Source organism: Saccostrea echinata, unplaced genomic scaffold (genome assembly GCF_033153115.1).
Source record: "Saccostrea echinata isolate AGI-Se365-2 ecotype Australia unplaced genomic scaffold, CSIRO_AGI_Sech_v1 ptg000060l, whole genome shotgun sequence".
NCBI lineage: Eukaryota > Metazoa > Mollusca > Bivalvia > Ostreida > Ostreidae > Saccostrea > Saccostrea echinata.
Window position 1 is genome coordinate 2,407,819 of NW_026889809.1, and position 12,563 is coordinate 2,420,381.

Consider the following 12,563-nt stretch of genomic DNA (forward strand, 5'->3'; position numbering starts at 1 on the left):
CTTTGAAAGATTCCTCTTTATTTGTCTATAATATTTCTCGATCACACTTTCTTTCTTCAGTTTACGATATTATAACATGAATATTTAACAATTTAGGAACTTCATTTCATTAAATCACCATTTGTTTTTGAATGGAGAATCCGGATCGATTCATTATAATGGGATGCACTCTTAAGAACAGATGATACAAAAACTTTTTTCTTCAAATTTATGAAAATAACAACTTAAGTCACGTTTATATAAGTAACATGAATAAGTTAACCACATAAATTTAATTTTTCTTTAAAAATTTCACATTAATGCCATTTACAGAGATTAAAAATTGCATAGACTTGGCGTATAAGGATGATTGCAGAAAGGTAGAAATTTGAACGTGATAGAAAGTTTACAATTTATTAATATTCTAAAGATTTAAAATATTTGCATAATTTACCACCAAAACAAGTCCACAAATGTATATCAATTCGGACATCCATTTTTTTTTTTTTTTTTTTTTGGTTTGTATCTGTCCTTAAGTAAAATGTCCTCCCTAATATACTTTATTTTAAACAATAAAATATACAACATGACTAAAGATAGTCATGTTGTATATTGTATATGATAAAATAAAGTATACCAGGAAGGACAATATGATAAAACGTATAAAGCACTATACAAACTGACACATTTATACAACGTTTTGGCAAAGCAGAAATTCTATAATGAAATGTCAAACAATCTAAAATAGATATATAATAATTGAAGAGTATTCGCTGACATCAAAGAAAATTTGACATTATAATCTTGTTTTAAACTTAATCGCATTTAAATGTCGAAAAACTACGTCTACAAGTAACTTTCAAATAACCTACTTTTCAACATAAAATGTCGCATAAATATCATGATAATTTTCAAAAATGTCTCGTGAATTTAACTTATATACAATGGCATTTTAAAAATCAACTAAATTAACAAAAATCCAAATAATGTGACAGTGGCTTTTACATTGCAATCATTATTGAATTCGTATACATGTCTATAAAACAAGATGAGAAATACAAACTTTTTTTTTAACCAAAGGCCTAACTCCTGAAAGGGCTTAAATGAACTATAAAAATGCTAAATCATCGATTTCATAAATCCAACGAAAAACTAAACAGGCAAAACTTTATCATTCAGTGTTTTTAATTCGAAAATTAAAATAAGTACACGACTTACAGTCGTATTTGTAAAATAAAAGTCTCTTAGAATTTGAAACCCTTTTCGTAAAATTTCATTACAGAATTATTAATAGCTATGGCATCATCGACATCCAAACTGAATTGTGTGTCTTAATTTAACATATTAAGTGGAATCAGCCCAACTCTCTCGGAGGTGAATTAATCGTTTTGACAAAATTTCACACGCACGTTCTTCTATTTTTTGTTATTCATCATTCGTCCAAATTTTAATGTGTATCATGATACCCGTCTTCCACGTTTTATTGAAATAACAAATCTATTGAAGGAAAGGTGTTATGAAAGATTTTCACGGAAATTATTGTTTTAACAACCATGGCAAAACTGCCCGTCGAAATCAAAATTCAATAAAAAGAATTATGAATTTTATTGTAGTCTACCTGTGTGCCAAATCTTATTGGAATCGACCCAAAACTGTTGGAAAAGTAGCCTTTTGAAAGATTTTCACATAAATTTCTCTATTTTGATCACTATGGCAAGTCGTTAGTCAAAGTCAGAAATCATTACAAAGAATTATGTTTTTTAGTGAAGTTTACTAATCTGATTAAAATCAGATCCTTTGATCCGCTCACATAGATCGCTACCTTGTGAGCGGATCTAATCAGATTGTACTTAGGTACAAATCTCACTTCAATCGAACCAAAACTGTAGGAAAAGTATAGCGTTTTGAAAGCATTTCACACAATTTTGTAAAGGTCCATGCCTATAAAACGCAATATAGACCTCAAACAATTGAATGCTCTGGCAACTCTTTGGTTTAAATTAGCCAAAGTGCATAATAAAGCGAAGCTTTGTGGACGTCCGGCATTTAAAAGTTGGTAAGGGCAGAATAAAGTTGGTTATATAATAAGCACCAGTGGCAAGCAATCCCAGGGAATTTATGTTAAGTATAAATGAGTGTAGATAATATAAAGAAGGTTGAGGCACCCCGTTTTTCTCTATTAATAAAAACCTATGAAAGAAACCGCACAGTGCATGAAGTAGCACACTACCCTGTCACAGTCTCCTTAACAGGTGCCCTCAGATTTAGCGGTCGTAATTATCATTTTGAAGAGTATAAGAGGAAATTACATCTATCCCTTGTAAAAATAATTTCTGATTTTCATTAAAAATACTGTGTACTTAACTCCTCCAACAACATTCTTTATCGTTTATTTCTAACTTTATGATGTAAAATGACCCTCGGAAGGTATTTACAAAACTGGTGATTATTCCCCGTCCCATCCCCATATAAATACATTATTCCTGGAAGAAGTTGATGTTGGTGTGCGAGTATTTATTGCTTCCGTGTACAGTGTATTTCTCATTAGGATATATATATATATATATATATATATATATAAAATTATATATATACAAAAACCTCTGAGCTTTTACGATAGATCGATCCTCCCCCATAACCACCAGTTTCATTGGCGGATCCAGATGGGGGAATCCTGAGGGCCGGGTGAAACCCCCTTTTAATTTTGCAGAGAGAGAGAGAAAGAGAGAGAGATGTATTTATTTTTAAGTCTATTTACGTTTTGAATAAAACAGGTACTTCAGAATAACCTATTCTACTCGCTAGATATATAGTCTCGAGTATTTGCTTTAAGGTAGGTCCCTACTAGGCATATTTTTGGTTCTTCCCATTTGAATCATTGGAATAATATCTAAAATTAATTAATGTAATTAAAAAGCCAAAAAATACACATCTTGACAGGTTACATTTCCGACCAGAAACTCTAGAAGATGTATACCCCCTTCTGTCATCACCCTATCTCTGAAAAAATACTTGTGTCATCTTCACAAAAAAATTCTCAATTAATCTGCTACCAGGTTAAATATTTATAATATGTGTCACTTTCATTAATATGGTAACAAAGATGAAAATTACTGGGGAAAGTACACAAAACGGAAAATTTCAAATTATCACAAAATGTAACATGTATGTTCAAATTTTCATAATTTCATGGTTTTAAAACACCCTTTTCTCTTAAAAATATTAGATTTGCATCTATTTTGTCTAAAAAGCTAAAATTATGTTGTACTTCACAGGTTTTTTTCTTCCTACAACTTCTAGGACATGTTGACCCCTATGAATCAATCAACATAAACTTGAAAACTATCAATGAAAAGTATTTCTTCAGAAAATCATCTTCGCTAGCCAAGGATTTTCGTTCCGCTCTGCTCCACTTTATGGTGAGCAGAGCGGACCGAAAACCCTTGGCTAGCGAAGATGCAGAAAATAGCTAAATGACTTCATTTCTTTGTTTTGATGCAGAGTAAGAGTCTCTATTTAAAAAAAAAAAAAACTATTTTTATGAAATAAGTAATTATTTTAAATACTGCATGTATGAATAGTAGATGCAAGTTGTACAATGTGCTTTTGTATGTACATCAGTTACAACATTTTGTAAAGTTGAAGAACAAAACCTTTTTAGACATGAAATCAAATTCAAAGTGCACTGCTACTAATGCAATATCACAAATTGATAATAATAGAAAAAAGAAAAAAAATGTAGAGCATACTGTCAGGTTATTTCCTAAAATGAACACTTGCCCTCTATACTGACCACCTCACATTAAGCTATTCCACTTCCTATATGGATGAGAAATCATTAAACTAACTAAATTGATATTGTACACTAAAGATGTGTGGAAATCACCATGAAAATCAATTTGATTAAAATAAGACTCCCCCTTTTATTGTACAAGAATAAAAAAAAAGAGGAGCGGATCAATGATCTACGTTGAGTAAGTAAAAGATACAAAGTATTAAGAAAACGTTTAAGTAATTCAGGAGCCCGTTTTACAAAAGAACTTACGACTAAGACCAAAAATTAATTCTGCTAATAATTTTTTTAATTTACATTAATAGAAAACGGTGTTAATATTTTTAAAAGATGTTTAGAAAGATACTTTTACGCTAGTAATTTTAAACAGAATAATTAATTTTGCAAAATTTTACAATCAACTGAAGTATTTGATCTTAGTCGTAAGTTCTTTTGTAATACGGTCCCCAGGCCCGTAGAACGGGGGGAGGGGGCAGTGCCCCCTCCCCCACTTTTTTTTGATTAAGTAAATCTTTCTTTAGAGGGTGGTTGACCCCCACTTTTTGATGCTGAGGTCGAGCACTGGCAAATTCCAACCAAGATGTAATAAATAAGCTTTTATTTATTTTTTTTTTTTAAATTAATTTATTTTGCTGGTCAGAGTATTTTGGGAAGTCCCCCCCCCCTTTGGTCAGTTTAGTTTTTTTTTGGGGGGGGGGGGCTTGTTAGATTTTCATGAGAAACCCCTCCCCCCCCCCCAACTTTTGAGACCGTTAATAAGAAAATAAATGTTTGATCTATGCAGGAGTTTGAGTTGCGTCGCCACCCTTGTAATCATCAGCTGATCATGGAAAACTAATGGCCACTTTTATAAACCGGTCGATCCGATATTCCGCTAGGCTACTTTGTTACGTACATTTTAAATAATTCTCTAACCGTTAGTTTCTCGTATTGAAACAATAAAAAAAAATAGTGACGGATAGTTATGTCAATATATCACAAGTACTTGGCAGCACAGACAGACAACTGCTGTTTGTTTTCACCTGTCCTCTCTGTTTTATTTTTAGATCGACAGGAATCTGACGTCATATTCTAGTAAATTCTAGGTCGTCCGAGAATCAGCGAGACTTGTCGAGGGAAGTTACTAAACGATCTGTAGGTCGACGATTAAGATCAGTGTTTTTGGAGCAGTGGTTTTATCAAGAACTGAATTTGTTCTGTTAAGTGCAATTGTGAAATATGGGTAAAGACTACTACAAAATCCTTGGGATTACCAAAGGTGCGTCTGAGGATGAAATTAAGAAGGGCTACAGGAAAATGGCGCTGAAATATCATCCAGATAAAAACAAATCGCCGGGAGCCGAAGAAAAATTCAAGGAAATTGCAGAAGCATATGACGTACTGAGTGACCCAAACAAGAAAGAGATTTACGATAAGTATGGTGAGGAAGGACTGAAAAATGGACCCCCTCCCGACAGTGGTTTCCAGGGATCCGCACCTGGTGGTGGTGGAAACTTCCACTATGAATTCCAAGGGAACCCAAGAGACACATTCCGTATGTTCTTTGGAGGGGATGATCCATTTGCAAGCTTTTTCGGAGGTGGCGGTGGTGGCGGACGTGGATTTGGTGGCCCCGGTGGCGGTACATCACGCATGTTTCATTTCGGTGGCCCCCAGGGTCAAGAAGACATGGATGTTGACGATAATCCGTTCGGAGGCATGGGTGGTATGGGTGGAGGACGACCACAAAGAAAAAGGCAAGATTCCGCAGTGGTGCGCGAACTACCAGTGGCTCTGGAGGACATTTATAAAGGTGCCACGAAGAAGCTCAAAATTACTCGTAAAGTGCTAAATAATGATGGACGTACAACGAGAACAGAAGATAAGATCTTGACAATTGATATAAAACCTGGATGGAAAGCAGGAACAAAGATTACATTCCCAAAGGAGGGTGATCAAACCCCGAACAATATACCAGCTGATGTTGTCTTTGTTATAAAAGACAAACCACATAGTATATTCACAAGGGAAGGCAGTGACATTAGATACAAAGCCAAATTATCGCTCAAAGATGTAAGTAAATGCTTATTTATCTTCATTATTATTATTTAAATCTTATGAATGCTTATATCTATAATAAATGTTGACTTGAGAAAGCTGTTTTCAACTAGAGCCCAATGATTGATTATTTGACTGAGAAGTATTGATTTATAATACATGTATGGTAATTGAACACATAACCTGTTAATGATTTTGCTGTATACTAGTGTGTCTGTGAATAATACATTTTTGCTTATTTTGCAGGCTTTATGTGGAACCACTCTACAAGTCCCAACAATTGACGGCAGGAAAATCCCCCTACGTTTACGAGAAGTTGTGAAACCTCATTCGGTCAAGCGAATACAAGGAGAAGGCTTACCCATACCAAAACAGCCTGGAAAACGGGGGGACTTAATAATTGAATTTGACGTTGTGTTCCCAAACCAGATCTCGAACACTGCAAAAGAAATTCTGGCAGACTGCCTGCCTTCATCTTGAATGTAAAGAACACATATCATGTAATTTTATGAATATTGTTTAAATGTGTATGTATGCCTAAAGGAAAGGTGAAAAAACCCAGACAATGTGAAAGTGTTGAATGGCCTACACAAACTCATTAACAGAGACACTGATAAACCATAATGTATCGAGACATTGTGTATGTGATATTGCTGCAGGGATTGTGTGCTATATTCAGTAGTGCCAATGTATGTACTGCATCTTTATGCTTGAGTTGTGCTATAAGTGCTGACGAGTGTATATTTATGGCAGTGTGTTTTCACATTGCCTTGAGATGCTCTGTTTTGTTTTAAGGAACCAATTGTTGTAATTGATGAGAAAGTGCATAAAAATATTTCTTGTAGCATGTCTTGATTTTGTTTTCAGAAATGTTAATATTTCTTGAGGTGAGCACAGATTCTCTATTCATTAAGAGATCTATTCAGACTATTGTTAAGTGCTTGATGTGTAAAAATGTTCATTTTTTGATAAATGTCTAATCTTCAGAGAAGCAGGGGCTCGTTTTGCAAAAGAATTTGTGAATGAGACCAAAAAACTAGTGGATTGTAAAATCTTGCATATTAAATGTTTCTGTTAAAAATGTGCTGGCACAAAAAATGTTGTCTTAAATTCTCTTTAGAAAGATTTAAACTAATTTCAAATTAATGTGAAAAAGAAAGTTATTCGCAAATTTACATTTTAATCTTGGTTTGTTTTTTTTTGTAAAACGGGGCCCAGAATTTTTTCTTTACTTATTGAGAACTTGGCAAGATATAATTTTAACACAAGTCTTTAAAGAAATTGCAAGTTTGGTTAAAGCTTTGAGTAGTAAAGTTTGCCAAGTTTTGACAAGCCTTAGCTTATCAAAAGAATTCTAAAGGTGAATTTTTTATTAGCTCACCTCGACGAAGTCGAGATGAGCTTATGCTATACCCCCGGCGTCGGCGTCGGCGTCCCGGTTAAAGTTTTAGGAGCAAGTCCCATTCCCAAGTTACTATAAGCCCTACCTGGACCAAACTTGCATGGATGATGCATCTAGAATGGACACTGCCACACTTGCTTCGGATGCTGGATCTGACCTAGATTTTCCAGATGAGTGACCAGGTTAAAGTTTTTGGAGCAGGTCCATTCCCAAGGAACTATACGCCCCACCTGAACCAAACTTGTATGGATGATGCATCTAGGGATGGACACTACCACACTTGCTTCGGATGCTGGATCTGACCTAGATTTTCCAGATGAGTGACCAGGTTAAAGTTTTTGGAGCAGATCCATTCCCAAGTAACTATAAGCCCTACCTGGACCAAACTTGCATGGATGATGCATCTAGGGATGGACACTACCACACTTGCTTCGGATGCTGGATCTGACCTAGATTTTCCAGATGAGTGACCAGGTTAAAGTTTTTGGAGCAGGTCCATTCCCAAGTAACTATAAGCCCTACCTGGACCAAACTTGCATGGATGATGCATCTAGGGATGGACACTACCACACTTGCTTCGGATGCTGGATCTGACCTAGATTTTCCAGATGAGTGACCAGGTTAAAGTTTTTGGAGCAGGTCCATTCCCAAGTAACTATAAGCCCTACCTGGACCAAACTTGCATGGATGATGCATCTAGGGATGGACACTACCACACTTGCTTCGGATGCTGGATCTGACCTAGATTTTCCAGATGAGTGACCAGGTTAAAGTTTTTGGAGCAGGTCCATTCCCAAGTAACTATAAGCCCTACCTGGACCAAACTTGCATGGATGATGCATCTAGGGATGAACACTACACACTTGCTTCGGGTGCTGAATCTGACCTAGATTTTCCAGATGAGTGACCAGGTTAAAGTTTTTGGAGCAGATCCATTCCCAAGTAACTATAAGCCCTACCTGGACCAAACTTGCATGGATGATGCATCTAGGGATGGACACTACCACACTTGCTTCGGATGCTGAATCTAATCTAGATTTTCCAGATGAGTGACCAGGTTAACGTTTTTGGAGCAGATCCATTCCCAAGTAACTATAGGCCCTACCTGAACGAAATTTGCATTCCTGATGCATCAAGGGATGGACACTACCACACTTGCTTCGGATGCTGAATCTGTCCTAGATTTTCCAGATGAGTGACCAGGTTAAAGTTTTTGGAGCAGATCCATTCCCAAGTAACTATACGCCCTACCTGAACCAAACTTGCATGGATGATGCATCTAGAATGGACACTGCCACACTTGCTTCGGATGCTGGATCTGACCTAGATTTTTCCAGATGAGTGACCAGGTTAAAGTTTTGGAGCAGGTCCATTCCCAAGTAACTATAAGCCCTACCTGGACCAAACTTGCATGGATGATGCATCTAGGGATGGACACTACCACACTTGCTTCAGATGCTGAATCTAACCTAGATTTTCCAGATGAGTGACCAGGTTAATGTTTTTGGAGCAGGTCCATTCCCAAGTAACTATAGGCCCTACCTGAACCAAACTTGCATGGATGATGCATCTAGGGATGGACACTACCACACTTGCTTCGGATGCTGAATCTGACCTAGATTTTCCAGATGAGTGACCAGGTTAAAGTTTTTGGAGCAGATCCTTTCCCAAGTAACTATAAGCCCTACCTGAACCAAACTTGCATGGATGATGCATATAGGGATGGACACTACAACACTTGCTTCGGATGCTGGATCTGACCTAGATTTTCCAGATGAGTGACCAGGTTAAAGTTTTTGGAGCAGGTCCATTCCCAAGTAACTATACGCCCTACCTGGACCAAACTTGCATGGATGATGCATCTAGGGATGAACACTACACACTTGCTTCGGATGCTGAATCTGACCTAGATTTTCTAGATGAGTGACCAGGTTAAAGTTTTTTGAGCAGGTCTATTTCCAAGTAATTATAAGTCCTTCTTAAACCAAACTTGTATAGATATTGATCTTGGGATGTACACTAACTAGAAAAAATATGATGTGAGATTTGCCTTACTTATAGATAACCTTCGTCGAGGTGAGCTTCGTAATCTTTGATTACCTATGTTTTATTACCTGGTAATAAGTTGTTATTAATGCATGTAGAGTGTGGACAGGTTAAGAACATTCATTGTTCAATACCACCAATAAGTAAGTCTGGTAATCTGTTGTCACAGATTATTAAATATAAAGGAATGACTTTTTAATTGTGCGCATACTTTATCTGTTTTTAAGTGAGGTGATCTTGACAAATGGTAAACAAATTTTTGAATGGATAACTTAATTTCCTGGTTGTTCACTTGATTGACCTTATCTTATAGAGTAATACATGAATCTAGCACACTAAAGATGCTACCAGGTGAATTAATGACATAGGAATTCAGGTTAATACTTATTATTGTGTCAGTGCCCTTTGTGACTTATGATTTTTCAAAATCTTGTCTAAAGACTGTTGATTTTGGTTGATTAGTGGGACTGAGATTCCCTCCTAGCTGTAGATTAAGGTTGCTTGACTTGTAGGGTGTATCATGACCTAAACCCAAGTCATCTGGGTAAGTTCAAGGTTATTGACAAAGATTGCATATGACTTGAGATAGTTTCATTACTTAAATAATTCCTATCCAATTCATAACTTTCTAATGGAGAGACATTGGAAGGTCATACTTGACAGAAAGATTGCTTAAAGGATTTGAGGGTGTATTGTGACCTTGTCATTCTGACAGGTCCAAGGACACGGGAAGTAAAATGTAGAATTCTTGTCCTATTCATATCTTGTGATGGAGAGACAGTAGAACTCATTCAGTGTATCATGAACTTGTTCCAAAGTCACTGGACAAATCTAAGGTCACTGGCAGAAAAAAATACAGAATATTTACATCCACTGAATATATTAGCTCCATTTATTTTTAGGTCAGATGAGTCACTCAGGTGACCTATTGCTATCTGTTTCGTCCATCGTTGTGTGTAAACTTTTCACATTTTCGACTTCTTCTCAAGAACCACTGGGCCAATTTCAACCAAACTTGCCACAAAGTATCCTTGGGTAAAGGCGATTTAAGTTTGTTCAAATGAAGGGCCACACCCACCTTCTTCCAAGGGGAGATAATTAAGAATTAGTGAAAAATTAGTGGCATCTTTGAAAAATCTCAAGAACCACTGGACCAGGTAAGATGAAACTTATATGGAAACATCATCAGGTAGTGTAGACTCAAGTTTTATTAAAATCATAAACCCCAGGGGTAGGTTGAGGCCACAATGGACGATCAAAGTTTAACAAAGGGATACACATAAAAAAAAATCTTTAAAAATATTCTTCTCCAGAACCACTGGGCCAAGAAAGATGAAACTTACGTGGAAACATCTTTAGGTAATGAAGATTCAAATTTGTTAAAATCATGATCCCCGGGGGTAGGGTGCATGGGGCCACAATGGACAATGAAAGTTTTACATTGGAATACTTGGGAAAAATCTTGAAAAATTCTTTTCTCAAGAACAGCAAAGCCATGATTGGTTATATATACATGGAAGCATCCTCAGGTAGTATAGATTCAAGTTTCTTTGGCCTCAATGGACGATCAAAGATTTACATATGAATACATAGGAAAAATCTATAACAATCTTCATCTCAAGAATAGCAAAGCCATGATTTGTCTTATTTATATGGAAGGATCCTTGGGTAATATTAATTCAAATTTCTTCAAATCATGACCCCCTGGGGTAGGAAGGGGACACAACAGGTGATCAAAGTTTTAGTTATGAATATATAGGAAAGATCATTTAAAAAATCTTCTCAAGAACAACAAAGCCATGATTAGTCATTTTAATACAGAAGCATCTTCAGGAACTGTAGATCACTAAATTTTCGCGACACCTTATTTTCGCAAGATAGATATTGACTCTTTATTAGCGCGACAGAATATTCACGAGTCGTGTTTATTGCTCTATATAATCTTTAGGAATACTAATATACGCAAGAATGAAATTTTTGCGAGCATACTGTCTCGCGTAATTACGCGAAAAAAAGTTCTTGCGAATAAAAAGTGATTTACAGTAGTGTAAATTCAAGATTGTTTAAAATCATCACTCCGGGGGGTAGGGTGGGGCCATAATAGAAAACAAAACTTATAGGGAAAAAGATCTAAATGGGGGACAGATTAGAATTTAATTTATGAGTTGTTACTGAATACTAGACTTATTATTTCGATGTTCTTGATCATCCTATTTATCTTGCTTTTGGGCAGCAAAGCTGCTTCTGTCAGTTTATTTTATACTCTATGGATCCTTTATGGATTGTTGTTTTATACTCAGGTGACCGTTTAGGCCCTTGGACCTCTTGTTTTTTTTAAAGAAGACCACGGTCGTTTATCAATAAGACTTAAACATTCTTGAGAAACGGCTCTTCTATCAATGAAACACCAGAAAGACGTACAAATCAAAAATACAATTTTTACGCAATTTATCCTAATTTATATGATTAATTATAAGGACATAAAATTAATGTAAACAATAAATTGTCCAAAGGCGAATCCAGCCCCCACCCCCACCCCGCTTGATTTTTTTAATTACATGTATGTAGAACTTATATGTCCATCATCTTAAAAACAAGGGAAAAAACACCTCTTATTTGTAAGAATTCGTCAGCTTACGGGGGCTTCGCCCCCGGACCCACGGTCAGGGCTTTTCCCTGGACCAACTGGGGTATCATTGCAGACCCCCTGCCTTCTACTGCCCCCCCCCCCTTTATGAAATTCCTGGATCCGCCACTGATATCTTTTTTTCTTAATATGAGAATTAACGTTGGCGCTATTGCAGAAAAAATAGAACATAACCCATTTGAGACAAAGATTGCCTTACAGCTTCTGACGTGAGGTTAAGTCATGACCTTGACATAAGGCTATTTAGGCAAGTTCAAGGACACTGACAAAATTAAAGTGTAAACCATTACTTTGTTATAAGCAGACCTGTTTTTTGTATTCATATGAAACAGAATGTATTGAAAAACTTCTACGTGAAAAGAAAAGTCTCTTAAAACTGTTGTGGCCTTCAATTCGACATTAAGATTTATCAATGTCGTTAATTAACAATATTTTTTTTTATTCCTACGTTGATTCGATATATCCGTTTGAACTCAGAATGAAAGACACCACAGAGACTGACACATCTGTTTCCTATTTGGATATTTTACCAGAGAAAGACATTAATGGCAAACTAACAACTAAACTTTAAGAAAAGCGTTATCTTCATATCTCATTAAAGGAAAAAAAAACCCAGCAATTGCAGCCGGGTGTACGGGTGGGTATCATTTTGTAAGCTT

General features: G+C 36.1%; 1 protein-coding gene across 1 annotated transcript; it reads left to right on the top strand.

Moving 5' to 3' along the window:
* The first annotated feature begins 4,897 nt into the window (after window positions 1–4,897).
* Window positions 4,898–6,653, top strand: LOC133175100 (dnaJ homolog subfamily B member 4-like). The gene is made up of 2 exons (XM_061310232.1): window positions 4,898–5,824; window positions 6,056–6,653. The coding sequence occupies exons 1-2, from the start codon at window positions 4,991–4,993 to the stop codon at window positions 6,287–6,289; spliced, it is 1,068 nt and encodes a 355-aa protein (XP_061166216.1). The 5' UTR covers window positions 4,898–4,990; the 3' UTR covers window positions 6,290–6,653.
* Window positions 6,654–12,563: the final 5,910 nt, after the last annotated feature.